At 35.9% G+C, this 21,335-nt stretch overlaps 1 protein-coding gene across 6 annotated transcripts in view; it reads right to left on the bottom strand.

The window, feature by feature from the left end:
- Positions 1-21,335, bottom strand: part of CACNA2D3 (calcium voltage-gated channel auxiliary subunit alpha2delta 3) — a 400,132-nt gene that overhangs the window by 105,310 nt on the left and 273,487 nt on the right. For 5 of the 6 annotated variants that reach the window (XM_021532923.2, XM_021532931.3, XM_021532906.3 and 2 more), the window contains 3 exons: positions 11,547-11,564; positions 4,843-4,914; positions 3,999-4,079 (listed from right to left, as the gene is read on the bottom strand). In XM_021532923.2, the coding sequence (XP_021388598.2) occupies positions 3,999-4,079; positions 4,843-4,914; positions 11,547-11,564 (171 nt within the window). The remainder of the gene's footprint in view (positions 1-3,998; positions 4,080-4,842; positions 4,915-11,546; positions 11,565-21,335) is intronic. The other variant, XM_021532916.3, reaches the window with a different exon arrangement.

The following is a 21,335-nucleotide window of genomic DNA, read 5'->3' as shown; positions in this document are numbered from 1 at the left end:
TTAAACAAAAATAGCAGGCAATAATTTGGCTATCCAGGGCTCCTGGCATTCACAACCCTTATCCACACAGTGATTTGCTTTAAAACAGGCAAAGATCTGTGATATTTTTTGCAAATGAGAACCTGTCAAGTGATGAATTCAGCACAGAGCACGATTTTACACTGTCCCACAACTCTGCTACCCAGGGCACTTGTTCCTATGTGTGATAGAGTCAATTAATTATTACATATTTACATATATAATATAGCTATATATGAGATGCCATAGCTTGTGGCATTCAGAACATGGGCCAAGGGTAAGAGATACTGGGATTTTATAAATTCCCCATTCCCAGGAGTGCACAGCTTTCCTCACTTGTTGTCAAAGAAGCACTTAACTCAAAGATAAGGAAAGCACAGCTACAGTGAGAACAGTGACCTGTCATATATGATATTTGCATCTTCCCATCTGAAAGGCTCTCTGCTAATTCCAGTTCAGCTGGAGCCACAGAAGGCAGGTATTTCTGCTAAAGAGTCTCCTCTAAGTTTTCATCTTTGTACTGAGTGGAACTGTGGCAGATTCCCTGAGAGCAGTGAGATGCTTGATGAGGCCTAACAGTGCCCAAATTTAGCATTGTACTTATTTAAATAAAAATACAGGTCTATTTAATAAAATGCTTATTACACAGCTGATTACATCCACGGAATGCAACAAATGTGCCTTTAAATCCTTCAAGTGGTCGTTCAAAAATCCCTTCTTAGCATAAACCTGCTGCTAATGTACACTTTTTCTACAGGTTCACTATATATCTTGTGACATACAGAGAGAGTCTTCCTATCCTTCTTTGCCCATTTTTTAAAATTCTTCAGGCAATATAATATTCTGTGTATTTTCATGTAAGCATCTCCATTACACTGAGGTATTAAATACCAAAATAAAAAAAAATTTAAAAATGGAACTTGAAAGTCCAGCACTATCTTACTTTGATATTTGCTTTACAGTTCTCACTACTAAATCTTGTTATCTAACTTGAATGCATTCTTAAATGCTTTGCTGAAGTGGGTCTTTAGGAATTTGACTGACACAAAACAACTTGAGCAAGGCTGAAAAGTCAGAATACTTTCTAAGAGGCAAAAGGGAGATCAAGTTTATCAGATTCTGTGATTTTCTGGAAATAGAAACCAGACTACGATATTATGGCAAGGTCACAGGTAAAACATTCCAGGTTAATTTATAGTGTCTCTGTGTGAATGGTTGTATATGGTCAACTGTATCTGCCACACAGAAGATTGTTTCATAAATTAGTGGTTTTCCTATAGCAATAAACTTCAGTGAGAGCAACAGAAGGTGATACGTTCTTGGCATCTCTTTATAAAGGAGGGATAACCAAAATAATAACAGTGGACATATTTTAACTATTATAGTGTGACAAGGGAATGAGCTGTTGGCTAAATATCAGATCTCGAGTGCAATTGTCTGTGTTGATAACTGCAGAATGACATCCAGGCAATGGAAGTCAGGTAAGGAAACAAATGTGGGTGGTATTTTTCACAGGAAAAAAACATTTGCCTGTTTGAGGCCTACACAGGATCTGAGGGTGGCATTTTATCATGTTCTGTGCAATGTGTGAAACTGCAGTGTCTGAGTGATGCTACAATTTACAGCAGCACTGTCATTTTAAACCTTGAATTCTGTCTCCAAATCACAGATTCAGAAACAAAGAAACCTTTTTTGGCTGTCATAAAATGTCACATGGACGTCAAGTATTACCAAATCCAACCCCACTTTACTCAGGAGAAACTGCCACTGACATCTGGGGATGCTTAGTCAAGGTAACAACTGCTGAAAACAGCTTATTGCTATTATTCATCTTCCTCAGCATAAAATCCACCTCATTCAAGCTGAGAGAATTCCAGGCCAGCAGACTTCTATTTTCAACCATCATTTTATGTCCCTGTGTGAATTTTTTGTCATGTGTTGCCTCTGCAGGAATGGGTCCCAGAGGTGATTTTGCTCTAGCAATTGCAGGGTATTTGTTTAGGGTATGTGGGACTGGAAGCTATAACTCAAATGGTCTCACTAACCCAACTGCATTGCATGATATTGGTGCCTCCTGTAATAATCCTCTCCTGCAGTACATCCTGCAATATAAAACATACCTTCAAATAAAAATCTAATATTCAGCAAAAGGATCATATATTACTTCCACAGAAAATTCTTAATTCTTAAAAAAACTTTTCTGAATCAGTCTTACTGTGTTCCAATACCCATTATTTGGGCCTTCCACTCTTTCTAGATTCTCATATTCAGACTATGTCCAAATCTCACAGATTATTTAGGAATAACATCACTATTACTTGGCTTTTCCTATCCAGCCATGCACAGCCAAGCTTTTATTTCTTCAGGCACCACAACATTGTTCTTCCTTCTCACTACAAATGAAACTTGCTCTCCCCACAGCTCCCTACAGGCAGCTCCAAAGATTGTGTCATTACTCCAAATTTGGCAAAAGAGCAAATTGTGCTCCCTTCTCCTCTACCTTCTACTGATTCAGTACTTCTGGATGCACAGAAGTGTAACATCTTTTTAACATTGCTGTTAGCAAACTTTAGTGCTCTGTGCCCTGAGAGAGTTCCCTGTTATTTATTCTGAGCAGCAATGTCACTGTCACTGTGCTCTAATATCAGTGTGGAGTCATGTGCTGCCTCTTCCCATAACCTGCAATATTTTTCACCTGGCACAGCCTTTCTGTGCTGGTTTGCACAGCCCCTTTCCTTGTGGGATCTAGGTCACAGGAATTTACTCCAATCCACCTTATCAATATTATTGACACTCTTTTTTATGCATAATTTTTATCAAATTCTTGTTTAATTTAAACTTCCCAGCTACTGTATATTGATCCAGGAAATCATTTAGTAAATCCTAGTGTATTCAAATTACAATTAAAATTGATAGGCGGAATTTTCATGTGAGAATATTGGAAGGCACTCACAAGTCAGTTTCTTCCTCCACCCTCTTAGCAATCACTAAATGAGAACATGGCAAACAATTAAGAGACAATTTGTATGATATACAACTTTCTGCTCAATACAGGTGCTGTCAAAATGCAGATATTCCAAAGGCTGAGCTCTTTAGCAAAGAGTGTCTACAATACTGTGTTAAATGCTTGTTAGTCATGAAAAAAATCCACTAGGAATTAACTGGGAAACATTAATTTAATTTTCATTTGTGAATAGAAGAGTACTATAGTAAAATATTTCAGACATGGAGAACTAGTGAAATACTAATGTAGTGCATCAAATTTAAATGAAAAGTAATTACATTTTGTGTTTGCCTGAAGCCTACTTTTACCGTATGCAACACATTTCACAAGAGATATCATCATTCAGATTTTCAAAATTTTTATGATATTTGATTTCAAGACTTTTACTGCAGAGTTGTCACTGGAAAATTAAGTGGAGGAAAATATTTAGCAAATACTGGGCAGGAGAGAAGGAAGCACTAGTATGGTTAAGCAGGAGCTTGTAGTTCCTGCAATGTGCCACTTTCTTTAATTCCAGGAGACACAGAACTGGGACAGGATTACACACAAGCAGGAAAACTAAAGCCACGTTAAGGATAGGTTTCCATTAAAAGTTATGAAATTTTTCAGCATGATTCTTTTGGTTATTTTGACTTGAATTCTGGCTATATTTCATAGTATGATAACTTCATTGATTTTTACAATTACATTGATTTTAATATGGACAGTATTTAATATTACCCTCTAGACCACGAAATGTGGTCAGTATTTAATATTACCCTCTGATCAACAAAAATGTGAAAATCAGACCATATTTTAACTTAAGTTTTAAAAATGGCACTTGATCTCAGACACTACAAAGGTAAAATTCCTGAGGAAAATGAGTGAAATAATGGAGCTATGTAAGTATAAAAAATAACAATATATTAAATGAATTATGTTAAATTTGAGGTGTTATACTGAATATAAATAACATATACACCATTTTGTGTATTACCTTGTATTTTGGAATAGTTTTTAAAAGCTCTTTAACTGGAACATCTGTGCCAACTACTCCCAGGAGAATCCCTTTAGACCTCTGAAAAGTAGAATAAAAGATGCACTCAGAACAACAATAATAAATAAACATCCTCACCACTTATTCCACCTTACAGCTACACTGTGAAATTGAATAGATAACAGACAAATTATTTAAAAACTGGGGAGGGCAGACAGTGGTACAATTCAGCTGATCAAGCAGTAATTAAATCAATAATATTGCTCCTTTCTGCTTTATTTACAATTCACATAGAAAAGGCATGCAAGGTTTTGACAGCTGGTGAGTCCCTCTACTCAAATCATTCACGTGCAAATAGGTTTTAAATTAAAAATATGTTACTCCTTTCCCAATTTCTCCTACCATTTGATAAACAAAAGAGAAAGAGGAAGCATTAAGCGGAAAATACACTTAAGTTTCTTTAACAATTTGTTGAATTACTCAAGATAAATAGACACATACATAAGACATAAAACTAATTAAATTTTTTATTATATCAGAGCAAAGAGGAAAATGATATAGAATATTTGCTACAAAAAAGTAATACAGAAGTAAGAAAGCCACAGGGCCTAATGTCATCTGAGATTTTCCCTTAGACATAGGGTTTCATCATTTTACCATGGTTTCTTGAGTATCAGTATTTGGGATTATTTGTGTATATTTTTATGCTAATAAAGGGATACTAACTGCAAACAAAATAAGAATAAAAAAATTTAAGAGTTGGCTAAAATCTTATTAGATCCCTGAAAGCAACTTCACATCAGTCACACCATTAGTATATGACAGAAATAATCTGAGTACTTACAGTCTCATTTTGCTTACTAAATACTGGCATGGCAACAGTTGTCATCAGCACCAATCCCTGGTCATCAGCAAGCTGTATTTGAAAAAGAAATACTATCTCTGAGAACTAAGGGACAATTAGAAGGATGTGATTGCAGTTGTCAATGACATTACTTCCATTTTAAATGAGATAAGGCAGTTTACCCCAATGACACCGATGTAATTGGACCTGCAGTCAGCCCAGCCCCATGTGAGCTGACCCAGCTGTGCCCATCCCGGCCCCTCCAGTGCAGGGAAGGAGCCTCATCCTCTGTCCCACTGCAGTCTGCCATGGGAGAGAGGGGCTGGGCTGGCTCTGGAAGCAGCAGGAACAGCAGCAAAGCAGCTGGAGCTCTGCTCCACATCCTTCCCACTGCCAGCTCTGCCTAAGTTGCCTCGGGCTGTTTTCTCTCAGCTGAGGGCAAGTGGCCACGAGCTGTGTGGGTTTTGTTCTGGTCCACACCAAGATCTCAGCTCACACAGCAGCACAAAGGATGAGAGCCAGTCAGGATCCCAGGAGCACCTTCGCTCCAGCTGCTTTCAGTTTGCTGGACAAAGAGGTGCCATGAAGCATTAGCTCATTCTGCACATCAGGCTTCAGAACATTTTTTCAGTTTAGGGAGAAAACAGATCTCCTGACCTTGGTTCCATTCAAGAGAAACATGCAGGGTGTTTATCACTGGCCACAGGACAGTGAGAAGGCTCAGACTGTCTCCTCCTTGTTCAGATGAACCTCTGCCCTGAGGCACAGCCTGCCGGGTGCCCCAGACCAGCACTGCTCTGTGCCCCTCCATCTGCACCAGCAACGTGTGACAGACAACTCTACCAGGGGTGGAGAGTTATTGTTCAAACCTTTCTGTCCCCAGGGACAGACATTAAAGCTGAAGAGGTTTATCCAGTATTTGAAAGTGTGACACAGACAGTGTCAAAATCTCCTCAAGTGGAGATTTTGTAAAACACAAATTCTGCTTTGCTTCACCTGAGTTCAGCAGTTGGGTGCAGCAACAGGGACGATCTTGCTGAGCAATACTGTAGGTGACAGTCATGCCCAATTATGACTGTGACATTCTGCTATCCCTCTTACATCTCTGCCATGTTTTCTGCACTCAAGTAGAACTTCTCATCTTTTTCTTTTCACAAATTTTACAATTTATTTGTTGCTTTATTTGTGTTTACAAAGGTTTCCTTATGATGAAGCAATAGCAATTGGCTCCCCACATTCTCAGAAAACAATTCCTAGGTTATGACAAAGATACTTTATGCAGCATATTCCACATTAGCAAATCAGACAAAAAAAATCTAGAAAATTACTTGTCCTGCATCTCCCAATCTTCTTCAGGGAGATTTTAAGTTTCTTCAACAAGTATATTTCCTGAGTATATTCCTGCCATGCCTGAGGCATGGCAGTATCATGGTGAGAAGGAATGCTTGCAGACATTAGACAGGAACATAAATGGGGTTTGAAGTCAAGAAGTTTTACATCTGATAAGGAGTCACCAGGGATATGAGGTGGAACAAACTTACGATAATTTTGTTTTGTTTTGTTCTCCTTGCTAGCAAGAAGAGATAATTCTAACCCTAATATAATCCTTGACCTATCAAGGAATAGTAAGTTATTAAACAAACAAGAAAAAAAACCAAAAACTTGGCAAAACTTTGTGGGTTCAAAGGTTGCACTTCAAACTCAAATGCTGCCAAACCAATGTAGGAATTTCCACTCCTTGGCCAGAGTAGTAGAGTTGTGGGGAGAGGAGCCTAGGAAGTGGACAAGCATTCTGCTGATTACAAGGTGACATTTTGGAGCACATCAAGATTTTATATGATTGCCCTGGGTAGTTTTCTCTGACATCATGTTTTTTGTCAAAAACATGACAGTATTAATTTACAAGTCTTCTCACTTTCGAGATATTACTAAAAACAATTCAATGGATAGAATAAAGCCAAGGGACTGTCAGCAGAGTTTTAGGGTATTTGAAATTCTTTATATGGAGATAAAAACCAACCACAGTCTGGAGTTCCTGGGAATTTATAAAAGAACTGCTCATTAACTCTCAAAACTGACTATAGAAACAGGCAAGAGTGATTGCCTTGTAATTTTGTTATCTACAAGTACAAACTAGAGCTTGCTGCTGCAATAATTTCTATAGAACTGCAACTGTATAATCCAGCCTGATTTCTTTTTTTTTTTTTTTTTTTTGTTTGGCAGATGAACAAGTTGTTGACCCCTTCCATAAGCAGAGTCAGCAAATAATTGGATGGGCAGGGACTCGTATTGACAACGTTTTACTGAGTCACTGCTCATCATAATGTAGTTACTACCTAGTCTAAAATGATGACTGTAGGAGACAGCAGCAATGATTTGCCCCAGAATGTTCTTCTACTGGAAAGACATGGTGGTAACAGTTTTAGGTGGGCAACTACCCAAAGGCTATGGACACTCAGTTTCATAGAATGCTTAGCAAAAAATAGCAAACCTTTGAAAATCTCAAAACTGAGGAAAAATGCATTCCCATGATAATTGTCTCTTGACTGTTTAGAATAAAGAAACAGATCTTGCTCTCTGAAGAAGGTACAGATCTCTAACACCTAGTGATAATAGTTTTATAACTGGAGGAAAAATTCCCTTTAGAAACAGATTTAACTACAACAGTTTTCCCTTTAATTTCTTGCTGTACAGAAGTTACCTCCCCTCAGAATGACCCCAGGCAGATCTTCCCAAAAAACAAATAAAAATCATCCTCTTAGAGTTAAGCCACTTAAGAGTTTAGCCTCACACCCAGCACTAGCATCCATCTCTCAGGGCAAGGAACAAGGCAAGGTCCAGAATTAAAGCAGACACACATACAATTTTCTGAGGTGTTCTCATTACAGAAAGAGGAATTTGAGAAACATCTCTCAAATATCTTCCTTTGGAGTGTATAGGCAACAAGTGGGCCGTTCAGAATTTTTGACATACCTGCCCAATCCACCCTGCCCTTCTTCCCTTGCCTGCTCTGTATGGATTTGCTTCACAATGTGCTGTCTTCTGTGACCACTGAACTTTAATGTGCTGGTCAGAGTCATGAGCCAGGCTGGAAGCCTCAGACAATTGGAATTCGTGTTTTATATGGACTAAAGGAATAAGGAACAGCTATTATTTTGGCATAGACTCAAGTTATGGTCTGGGACAACATAGGAACCTGAGTGTCTTAGTTAAAGATATGCTTCTGTGTTTGACATACAGAATAAATGAAAAAATACTCCTTTTATTGTAAAATAGTTACTTGGAGTTTGTAAATTGCTGATTCAAAAATGTTGTTAAAAGTAAGTTTGCTTGTTAAGGAATGTGAGAGAGAAATTTGAAAACTAAAGATTGCAATTAACATGTAAGTGAAAATTTTAACATGGTTTTCTGAATAGAAATCAAATATACATTACAAAACAAAGACAATAGCATCTCCTGAGGAGGAAACATATCCAAAGGAATGCTAAATCAAACTGTTTACTTTATGATTATTTTTGTACTCCATTAGATTCCACTTAAATGTTATAATTTTCCAAAAGTGCTAAAATCACTAGCCATGCATTTCAATAAAACTAAAGCTTTCCAAATTTTCTATTTTCTATTCCCAGTGACAGTTAATTCAACTCTTCAAAGTGTAAGGTAAATGATGGGGATGATAAATGATCCTCCCAGAAGGCTGAAAGATGATAGCATCAAGATATGAGGAGGGCACAGAACTTAAGGATAACACAGAAAGAGAGAAGAAAGCTGTCAGGAACTTTTGGGCAATAAATATCATTAAAACATTTCTGTATGGAGGAAGTATGGCTCCATTCATGAGAGAATCATTAAAAAAATCTTAAATGCTCCTAAACACAACTCTCCGATTTGTGTGCCTAATTTATTCACTTCTACCTTTTCACTCAAGCTAAGTAGAACAAAACATCACAGCAGGAGTAGGGCACATCCTGCTGTGTTTGCTCTGAAAGCAAGTAAAGCTTTCCTACTAGGAAACAAAACACCTTTTTTGAACTATTAAGGAAAAATGGCTTTTGCTCTTCAGTGCATACAAGAAGCTGTTTAACATAACTGTTTAAAGATAAAGGTCATTTTGAAAATCAAAATGAACAAATTTGAAAAGTGGTAAATTTGAGTTATTATTTTGTCTTACTGCTGTTTTCATAGCCCTGTGGGATAGCTACCTAAAAACATGCATAAAAGAAACATAGAGGACAAGTAAAATTCATATGAATTTGTTTCATTTGTCTGGTTCAGTTCTTCCTTTTAGATACATTAACTCTTCCTACACATATTTTGTTCTGAAAGTAGCATAACCATACTAAACCAAGGTTTCTATTGCCTGAAACTCTGGTGAGTTTTTGGTTGGTGTTCTTTTTTGGCTGGTTGGGTGGGTGGTTGATTTGATTTGGTTTTGTGGTATTTTCTGTTTTAAGTATAGGGTATATCATAAAGATCTTTTCAAGACAAATATCACGGTGCAACAGACATATCCACCTTTAACTCATCATTATTCATTTCACCTGCTCTCCACTTCTGAATTTGCACCAGTTTGACTAAGAGCAGATAGCCTAAGAGTAACAGGTTTAATTGTTATTTAACTGCTGTAGATAGTTGAAAACAGGTCTTCAAAATCAGTACTAATCACCATAGAACACTGACTAAACAAAGAAAAGTCTGAAGCCAAAGTGTCCCATATTTAAGAGAAAACACATTTCATCAAGATGGAGAACTATTTATAATAGATATGAAATAGCAAAGGTAAACTTGAAATGCCACATTTTTCTTTCAGATCACTCAAAGATTAAAGTGAGCATGTTTAGAGAGACATGACTGTTTGAAATGTTTATAGAGAAAACATTTGCAAGATGATACATAGATTCCAACAAAAATACAGTACAAGTTCAGACACCATATGGCAAAACAGTGACTAAGTCATTCATAAAGGCATGCACCAGCCCTGTGCTGCTTCCCTTCACCTTGCAGAGAGCAAGAGAGATTCTCTTGGTTTGTTCATAAGCTTCCAGGCCACACTTATTAAAAGGCATATTTCTTGCCTGAAGTTATCAAAAGCCCTGAAGGATTGCACCTTCCCCCCTCCCCATCCCTTCCTTTCCACTCCCTCTGCACAAAATACGCAGTCAACTAGACTGCATTCAGCTATGAGTGCATTTAAAAATGCAGCTGTAATTCTGCAATTGTTTGATCAGGGGTAAAAACATTAAAATTTTGCAATTTTGACAATTTATGAAAATTGCATTTGCTAACAGCAAGCTTGTGTAATTTGCACCAGCATATTATTTAATAGCTCAGAATTGTGGCCATCAGAACAGGCAATACAGCACCACATGGCACAAGCTGATAAACAGCCTGACTGGTTGTACTTTCTGCACCAGCACATCACAGTCTGACTCTCTCTTCTTTCTGCAAACTGTTGTGAGAAGCATTTGGCACAAATGTTTAGACAAGCAGGTGAAAATGGAAAAGCCAAAGTTAGCTAGTCTAGCTGCTCTTTTAGTCCTTCTACTTTTCCAGAAAGCTGTACACAAAATATTTCTTGAAACCTTTTATTTCAAGAAGAAAAAAAAAACCACCATATTTTGGTACCATGTTCTGCAGCTATCAGAGGACCAAGAAACTATGGACATAGTGCAGTGTCATAAAGTAGCATATTACCTGCAGGTTTGAAATAAAATTTTCTGAGCTCCATGAGCTCAGAAAATTTCAAGTGCATGTGGTATCATAAAAATAAAGCATATTTCTTGCCTTTTAAACTAAAAGGTGGCTGAGATACATTAGTGAGCTTCTAAGTTCAGTGTATGCCCTCACCATTCTTCAAAAGCTATTAAGTGAAAGATTACTTCACTTTTAGTTTTCATTAAAAACTGAACTTTTATCCTCATCCATGAATGTTAATAACAGTGATGTCAAACTGACTAATTGCTATGACATTTCTTATTGAAGGTGCTTTACCAAGAACAATGACTTGGACAAGAGAATGTTGAAATTTCCCAGCATATTCTACTCCTTTTTATCATTTTAATACTTTTTACCCAAAACGCAAAACATCAGCTAGATTTTCTAGTTTCTGGGAGCCTTGATTATATTTGTGAAATGCATAAGGATGATGCAACAGGCATCAATGAATTCTTAACTTTGTCACACTGGCTGTGCTGTCCTGGCTCTGGTGACACCATATCGATGCAGAAGTGGTTTAAAGCAAGAGCACATTGTATGGAAAGTATGCAACCTGTTAGAGGAGTCAAATGCTGAATGTGTTCAGGGGTGTGTTGGTAGATACAGTGGGGAGCAGTGAAAGGGCACCATGGGTTCTGCACTCTACAACAGACCCAGAAATGGTTCACATGGAGTAATGGAGTGGGTTGTTTTGTTTTTTTTTTAATCCCTACTATTATTTCAAATTGTTGATAAAATAGCCTCCCTGTTGTTTGCGAGTTGTAGGCTACTGGATACCTGGCATGTTAAATAGCTGATATGTCTGAAGAGCTGTTCTCTGCAGGCGCCTCAGCTGGGCTCAAATCCAGGCTCCCTCCTGGGGCCAGCTCAGAGCCCCGTGACAGTGAAGAGTTTCACTGATCACCACCTGTACCACACCCACACCACCATGGAAACGTGAAGCACTGGTGACTACTTGGAATGACTAGGATTTGATTAAAATATTTTACCTTTTGTGCCTGAGGGAGCTGGAAAACAACAAAACAGAACAAGCAATTATACATTAAATTAATCTGAACAGCCACTTTAGCTGCTGTATGAATAAGAGCATAAGCATAATAGAAAATAAAGTCTAAAGGAAAGAAACTAGAGGAACTAGGTTTACATTGCCAATTGACTCAACTTATTGAGGGCTTATTAACTGACTTTATGATATGGCAGCTTCTCTACAAGGTATCACAAAAGCACCATGATATTTGTTAAATACTACCACATCAAGGAAGGGATTGCTTTCTCATCAGATATGGCATCACACCTGAACTGTGAAGTAGTTCCATCTTCCTGTACACAAATATAATTCAACATAAAGACAGTTTTATTTTTAAATGAAACTGACATTAAGAGGAGATTATCATATTAAAGTAGAAGGTTGTATCCTCCATGACAGAGGAAAGAAAAACAAAATGAGAATAGAAAGTTAGTAACTGCTTATGCAAACAGATTACAATACATGCATAATATACAATAATATATGCATAGAACAATACATTTCTGTGCTGTAAACACAAGTATAATTATATGTGCATATATGCAAGTCAAATGCAAGTGTTTATGCATATATGCATATTTGTACACACAGATGTTATCAGACAAGAGTAGCCATACCTGGTTGTGTGCACAGTATTTACTGTAAGCAACAACTCACGTATAAAGGCACTGAGAGCAGGCAGCAGACTCCATCACGTATAAAATACCTTATTTATCAAGAGTTGAAAGATAGGTTCTGCTTTCACTTCAGAAAAAAGAAAACCCATTGTAGCAGAGGAAGTCAGAAAACCAAGCTGTTATAAGCACAATAAAGTTTTCCCTTTTTCTGAATTCTCCTCTTACACCACACTTGTGGAGAAATTCACTGACATATCACTTTAGCCTTTTGCTAAGTCCACCTCTTCAGAAAATTTGTTTGTCCAACTCAAATTTTGTCTTTAAAGGCATCATCTGAGCATGGAAACATGCAGATGAATTGATGCTAAATGCAAAAAGACCTTCAAGATCTCTAGTGAGCTTCTGACTGACCTTTTGCTCTTCTTCTGAATGAAAACATAGAGAAAAAAAAACCCAAACTTGAACACAGTTAAAAGCTAATATCCACATGGTATATGTCCTGAAAGAGAGCTGTCACATGATGTCTGATTCACAAATACTGGAGCAAGCAGCTACAATTTCTCCATTTTCACAACATAAAATTTAACAAAATTCATGGCAGGAAGAACAGCTACAAGTAAAATTCTTTCATCCTAAAACTGCAGTGATCCAATATCAAAACACAAACCATGATCACATTAAAGTATGACCTGTATGTGTTTCAAAAAAAGCCTTTTTTTAAAAAAAAATTACTATATTGAACATGATAAAAGGGTTGCTGCAGAAATTGCAGATATCTGTAAATTGTAAATACATGACCTAAATCCTGCATAACAGGTTAGAGCAGTTTAAAGCCTTTCTGAAAGTTTAACTACTTGTTAGTCTTTGACTTGGTTAATTACTTTGCCAACTGGAAACTCTTTTTTTTTTTTACATTCCAAGAGGAGAAATATACAATAAGATATTCTTTTAATTTGCCAAATACAGTCAGGCACATGTAGTTTGGTCAAGTTTTGCCAAGTGAGGGAGATACAGTCAGATGGATTGAAGCGAGGATTTCCTGTTAAGAATTACCACACAAACTAGATGCTTCACTCTTTTGAATACAAAATTACCCCTATTGCTTTTACTTGGATTATTTTCATGAGCACATCAATAAGTACTTACAAACTAGAGTTCTTTATTATCTGCTGCCGAATTCAGTTAGTCGGTCCATTTATAAGCTTTTACAAGAGCATTTCCATTCTCTGAAATATGAGTAGTCACAACACTGATTTAGAATAATAAAGTCAGCAGACAAGAGCATCATGCTTTTTCCAGGTCTGGAATTCTTGACACATTTCACCTAAGTTTAAAAATCCAGGTTCAAGGTCTTTCCTCAATAAAAACCAAACAAAAATAAAAAAAAGTCTTTGCTCCCATCAGATAAATATTCATCCTATTGCTGATTTGAGACTTGGTTAGAAGGTCCTATATGTCAGAATTCAGTTTCATATTTGCTACAAATTCCTTAGAAATAAACTGTGGAGTTTTGTCTGACATTACCCTTCTGGGAGGACATAGGAAACAAATAATTTTCCTAACAAAAATAGTAATAGTCCTCTGGTCTGACCCTTTATTGAACAGTGTAAGAACTGCCTGTCTGTGTATAAAAGCCAGCAGGTGCCTCTGATTGTGCCTCCCTGCCAAGAGGCAGCTTTGCAGCAAACTGTGTGATCTTTCCCTGGCCCTCCAGCACTGCAGGTATTTCTATTCTACCTGCACCCCTGTTAAACTCTGCCCTTCTGAAGCCACACCAAAATACCTCCTCTTCCTACTTCTTTTCCACTAGTGTCTCTCCCTATCTCAGGTTCTTGTCCCTAAACAATACACATTAACTACATCTTTTTTACTTGCTCCTAGTTTGCTATCTTGGTAAAGAAGGTTTTGCTAAAATTATTGTGGCTGGAGTGCAGGGAACCATTCACTGGCTCCTGGTTCATCCAGCTGTGGGTCAGGAGGAGCTGGCTGAAGGAACTTGGACCTTGCCCCACAGAGCTGCTTAGGAAGAGACTTTGCTGTACTGCCAGGTTCAGCAGAGACAGGAGCCTGCAAACATGTAAGCTCCAGGGGAAACCTAAGAGAATTTTCTGATTTAAAAAAGCAGACTGAAGGATCTTGATGGAACTATGCAGATTTTGCTGCAACCTAAAAAAAATTCTTAAAGAACAAGACTAAAGCATGGAGCATTGCAAGAACACAGGTAAAAAAAAGTAGTGGGATTTGTTTTCAAACTCTTTTTAACTAGAAAAAAAAAAAAACATTCTTTACTAAATACATTTTATTATTCTAGTTTGTATTGTACAAAAATTACTCTCAGAAACTGGAGGCCCCCTGAGGTTCACAATTTGCTTTATGCCAGTAAGACATGTTGAGAATTCCATGTCTAAATTCAGGTCAACTTGGGGTCCCGTCACACAATGTAGAACAGAATAAATAACTGCAGGAGGTTTTTCAATACTCCTGTTCCACACACTGTCATGCTTTCCACATTTGCAAATAATCTAGTATTGTTTGGAGCCCTTCATGGAAATGTGTTTGGTATTACCAGAAAAAGAAAAATTAGACACTAATAACATGGTAAAAAAAACACAAGACAGGCAAAAGGATCCACCATCACAGACTTTGCACTATTTTTTGGATCAGATACTTGTGAGACCAATATGATTGAACCAAACAAAACCCCAGAGATCTGCCTTTAGAGCAGGAGAAGTAAGTTATAGGACAGTAGTTCTCATAAGTATCTCATAAAAGGGTATGTCTTTTTACCCTTATCAAAAGAAGGTCATAAAGATTGATTTTGTAAATGATTTCATGATAATAGTAAAGAAAAAGGTTAAAATATTTTAAACCTGTTTCAACAATTTATTCAAAACATTATGTAGCTGCATGTCCTAGATTTCCAAGAAACTAAGTCTAGAAATTTTAAAAGAAAGCACAGTAGAATTATAGACTTACTGTTCTTATTGTTGGATCAGAATTCAATCTTATGTTTGTTTGAAGAATAGCAGAAAAAATCTTCTGCAAGAGTAAATTATACTCAGTAATTTCTTACTATATCAAAACCCACAGCTTCGATTACTAATGAAACAAAATAACATATATCATTATTAATGTTCCATTTCCATTTTTCTAATGATTTCATGGAGTTATTGCAATTTACTTATGATGAAACTTTGAAAAATAAATAAAAACTCTTATTTTACATTCAGTGACCTTATTTCCACAGTCCTGCCAAGTTTTTAAAAGTCACCAGTCACAGAAAAACAGCCCCACTGAGCTGATTGCTCCAAAATCAGATACAATACAAATCAATAGAAAGGAACTGCAAACATGTCAGTAAATAATCAGCATATCTGGATATGGTTTTGATAATACAGACATTTCTATAAATACCTTCTGAGCTGCACTAAATTTAACCTTAATGAACTGCTAAATGTATGGTTCATCCCATCCATGTCACATACTGGCTCTTTATTTGACATGGGATGTATGGCTTAGAACTTTGAATTTTCAAAAATACATTTTCAGGAACGATATAAAGTGCTGTGGCAGACATGGAGAAAATGCAAAGCATTTCATACATTGCTAGCAGGTTTCCTCAGCTCTTCCCATAAATAGCAAAAACTTGGGAAAGAAGAGAAAGAATATTCCAATTCTCAGTTATGAGCAGAAAATATAAACCTGCTTTAAAATGTACTTTTTCAGTTGCTATTAGATACAGCAATTAAATATTATGATTTTGATAATTTTTCTTTTGCAATCTATGGACTTATACTCCCATCTAAGTACTCCAGGCATCATACAAAATGATACGCACACATGGAGGAAGAAATAAAATTTAGCCTCCTACTGAGATACTCCAGACATTAAGATTTCTGTATAAATATTAAAAGAGTGACATTAACCTGCAGCTTGCTAGGCCAACATCTTTAAGGAAATGTACTTGATTTTTCAAGGCATTAAACACCAAATCCTTCATTCTTCACATGATTGTTTTACTGTGCTACCACATATTTTTCAGTAAATACAGCATTTTAGTCAAGGCTAGATTGTGCTCTGTATGCAAAGTACGCTCATCAGAGGAAATTTAGATGTTGCTATGGAGAAGAGTCATAAAACAAAGATAAAACCTACAATTCTAGTTCTCTCTTTAAAAAGAATTCCTATAGATGACAGAAAGGAAAGAATTTAGCTTCTGTGAGATATGAAAAAGAGAATACACAGGAGCTGTAGAGGCATTGGCATTAAGAAATAGGAAAATAAAAATTACATAGGCTTAAGAACTTTTTAATAAAATGGCTTCACTCTCTGAAGATTTGATACCTTTTCTAAAATACATTAACTCTGTATTAATGCACATGACTGAAGAATTCCTAGAGCAGTCTAGGAATCTTGACTTTAAAATTAGAATCAACACAAAAAGGATCTAAATATTCTCAACTTTTAAAGCAGTTATTAAATTATATCTGTCTGCATCTGCTCTCTAAACTTCATGTGGAAATTAACAGAAAAAATCCATACTCATATATTCTGTAAGTCTGTGCCTGTGATTATTTTACTTGTATAAACTAATTGTTCTCTTTTTAGTGAATGCAAAATATTTACAAGAAAGATTATACTTACACTAACCCAATTGATTACTTTAAATACAAAGTTTGGTTAAAACTTTATTAAATATTTTTAAAGAATTATGCTAATTGTACAGATAAGTCACATGACAACAAATCAAAGCAGCAGAAACAATTATTGAATCAAACACTTCTCAAGCATTCCACACAACATGGTAAAAATTTTGGCCTCATGCTTGTATGTAAAGGGAGTGAGTCGAATTTTCATTTTTACACCAATAACTAAATACTCCTAAGCATGAAACATTTGTCTATAATTCATTCTGCTTATGTGTGCAAGCATATATTCTGTATAAACAGTACTAGATTTATAATTCCCTATAGAAATTACTGATACAACTATTCTCTTGTCTACTATGTAGAAGATATATCTTTCCTAATTAAAAACTTTACAAAACTTAATGCATGGAATTTGAATAATTTTTAAAATATAAAAATAGTGGTAGTAAGATACATGTCACTGATATTAAGTGATAAAATTTATATTAAAATGTGTATATCTATTGTATAGTCTTTTTATCTTTTACAAAAAAAAAAAAAAAAAAAAGAAAGGGAGGAAGAGAAAGAAGGAAAAAGGAATCAGACTCAGAAAATAGGTGCAAATACACACACATTCATTTGTTCATCTCGTATAAAGGCCCTTCCACATTTGAAAAAAAGACAGGTTCTTTGACAGTCCTCCTAGAAACAACAACAAAAAAAAATCCAATCATTGATCATAAATCCTCTTAGGAGCCAGTCACACATCCTTTTTCTCTCACAGTAAATCAAAGGCAACCCAAGCAAGAGTCTCACACAATAACTATTAGAGTCAGTGAGGATCCTGCAATGAGTTTAGTGGGGTTTTGATCTTGCACTATATTAATTCTCACTTGCTCTACATATCAATATAAGACCAACATCTAAAGATGAAAGAAAATCATCTTTCTGAAGATAGATGAAAGTGTGCTGATCTAATGAATGTGTAAAGCAAGCCAGAATGTCTTCTAAAAAAATCAGGATTACTAATTGTGTTTGTGATTTTTAGCATGTTACTCTGATTGTACCAAATGGGATTGTACTTCTAGAAGAGATGTGCTGCTCTGTAGTCTGTTTTGCAATCATCCAGCACAGCCTAGGAAGGGAAGGGCTCTAAGAACATGTATAGTAGGATGATGCCAAACCATTGGTTTTCTCCATCTTTTTTTCATAAAGTAATGCCATTTCTTGTGCGTCCAGAGCACTGCTGAGCCAGAAGCAGTGGAAGGTGTATCCAGACTCATTTTCCATTCCATTGCTCTGTCCCTCTCCCCTACTGTCACAAACAATCTGGGCCTTTCAGGGCCCTTAGAAACCCAAGGTAATTTCTCCTTTGCTGTATGGAGTGAAGATTTTTACTGTGACAAAAGGTTTTTGTAACTTAGCTTTGAAAGTTGGAATTAAGCACGATTCACACCAGAGAGTTTTACCTTGTGGACTTTGCATTTAATAAAGAAGAATCTTTTGCTGACATTTGCATGCAAATTACATAATCTCAAATTCCCAGGATTTTGGACTCTGATCACAAAATGTGCAATGAAGAAACAGACAGGAAGTTACCTATGTCAAGCAGTTTCCTCTAGAAGCAAATATTTTCTTATTTACAGGAGACACTATTTATAGGTATGAAGACAAAAGTGACCTATTATAAAGTTCACACATAATTTTGTGTCACACAGAAGTCAGGGTTAAGAATTTAAAAAATGCATTCTGTAAAAAAACTGCCCTGATATCAGAGGACTGACAGGACTTTACAATATTTAATTCAAGATTATTTGCTTTCCTTTATCTTCATTTAAGCTTCTTATTGTGGCAGTTGTTGATTTTTTTTTTTTTAACTTTATGATGAAATCAATAAACTTATAAATGAAAAAACAAGTAGCTTTAGCTAATACCAGGGCAAAACAAGGCTCCTGCACACAACACATGGGGAAAAATAGAAAAATAACTGCTTGATTTCAAATGTCTGAAATCCAGCATACATGACCAGAAAAATCAGGCATAGGGAAGAAAACATCATCAATAAGGAGGATCTCAATAAGACTGTGTATATAATTAATCTATCTGCTTTTGCTAACTAGAGGACTTGATCTTGTAGGAAATGAACCTGTGCTGCAAAAGATTCTAGAAAGACCAAAGGAAAATAGAGTTTTGTTTGGAGGAGGGGAGGTTGTAATTATTGGAATTTACTCTTTCTCTTACTTGCTTCAAGACAAATCCTTCCAAAAATGTTTTGAAATTAACTTCTTGATTCTAGAAGTTTGATGCAAAGACTGAAACCAGTACAAGGCTCTAAGTGCTGGAACCAATTCTCTTTTAGAATTAAAATATTGGACATTTTCAGAGGGAACAATCTGCTTAGCTGCCTAACAAATACAGTCAGAATAATTATTGTATTTTATTGGGTGTTTTTTTCTCCCCCATTAATCGCTTCTGAATGAGCAGAAATTTTGTACAGATTATGTATTTAGCTGGCACAAAACACCTTGAAGGCAATGTCAGTAAGCAATGGCCCAGAACTGCTCTGTATGGAGCAGGAGGCTGGAGGGCAGGACAAGATGGAGCCACACGCTCATGAGACCATTTCAGCTGATAAACAACAGGAGATGATTTCAAAGTGCTGCACAAAACTATTTGGATCATTTCATTTGCTGAGAAGATATCCACAGTTATTATAGTAGTTCAAGGGCACCAGACACCAGCGGGAAATGCAGCTTATGCACAACAATTAAATGAGAAGTTTCAAACTTTTCAAAAAGCTTCATTCCCTTTCAAATCATCTTTTCTCTCATTTATCAATTTGCCTCTGAAAGGGCAAAATACTGATGAGTCTATCTGAAGTCACATCTGAAAAAGTTTATATTAAGTGTAAAGAAAAAGAAGGAAAAAAAATAATGTTCACAAAACGGTGCATAAAAATACTACATGAAGCCCAGGCAATGAGCTCAGGTAGATGTTGAAAAGTGCTGTTCTGCTTTGTCAGGGAAGAGGAATACTCTCAGAAACCAGGAACAGATCTCCATAAAAATTTTGTCCAGATTTTGTATAAAAATTTGAGAATCAAATGCCCATTGTGTATTTTGAAAATAAATAAACATTATGCTAAAATACTATGCTCTAATAGCAAGGTGATCACCATGTGGTTTCCAAATTAGGAACATGTGGTTTCAGGTTCACATGCCTAAGCAAAACAACTGATTTTATTAGCTAACAGAGATGTGCAAGATCAGAAGGCAGGTTTAAGTCTCTAACTGTTGAAAGCATTATTTTTAAACTATATGATAAAAAAAAAAACTAAAGAAAATCTTAGAAAACACTCCATCATTTAATGTTGTGAAATTTCTTAGTTGGATAAGCTCCTAATCTATAAATAGATTGTTTTTCTATAAATTTTTTTATCTTTTTTTTCTATCAATTTTTCTATCAAACACTTTAAGATTTTTTTTTTTTTCATTTTTAAACTGACACAATGAATATGTGTTCTGGTTTACATCAGTGTAACTCCAGGTATATAAGAGAGATACTACTGATTTACTAGAGAGTAAAATAAAAAGGAATTATCATCAATAAATGTAACCCATATGGAATACAAGCATATAGCTGACTTAAGTAGCTTTCTTTCACTTTTTTGGACAGTTTGGGCTAAACCTGTCAACATAGAAATCTGAGGCCTTTATTATTACTCAGAGTTCATTGGCTGCAACAGAACAAAACAACATGAGAAATCTCTGTAATTTATGCTGTTTTTTCATATTAGCATACACTTTCTAATGTGTATGCTGCTGTAGTATTTATGTGCCATTAAATAAAAGGTAGTGTAAAAAAAAAAAAAAAGAAAAATCCAGTTCTGTAAAAGAAGTACTTAAATGCAATAGCCCTGTAGAGTCCCTGTGCTAGCTCTTACTAGAGAGCCCGTGCACATTTTAATGATTTTCCTAGAAGAAGCAAATTTAAACTAATATTTAGTGTAAATCCATTTTTCTACCCCCAAAAACTGACATCAGGGCAGGTGAAATGGCTATTATAAATTCCAGAGAAAATACTCCTGAGTTCTAAACTTTCTCCTGTTGGCACTGATGTTGCTGAAGATCATTTACCAACTGGATAAATCATCTTTAAACTAATATTTCATGGAAATTTCTGCTTGGAAAGATCTGATCTGACAAAATGCAGTGCTGTGGACCAAGGCCAAACACCTTGTTGTCAAGAAGTAAGAGCATCAGTAAGAAACATCCTGCTATTCCTTGTAGAAGTGAGTATATTTCTGAATAATTTCACTGCAAATTACCAACTTCTAAGAAGATCATAATCACACAATGATTGTGATAAACACGAACTTCAACATTGCTTATTGTGCATATGACTGAGTTGTATGTGAAAACTCCTGAAAAAAAAAGAGCTATAAATAACTAAAGATTTTCATATCTGCAGAACAATAGACAAAAATGAAAATTATTTCCTTTTATT

This window comes from Lonchura striata, chromosome 12, assembly GCF_046129695.1.
Source record: "Lonchura striata isolate bLonStr1 chromosome 12, bLonStr1.mat, whole genome shotgun sequence".
Classification (NCBI taxonomy): Eukaryota; Metazoa; Chordata; class Aves; order Passeriformes; family Estrildidae; genus Lonchura; species Lonchura striata.
Note: the sequence above shows the minus strand (reverse complement) of the source record. Positions and strands in the feature narration are given on the sequence as shown.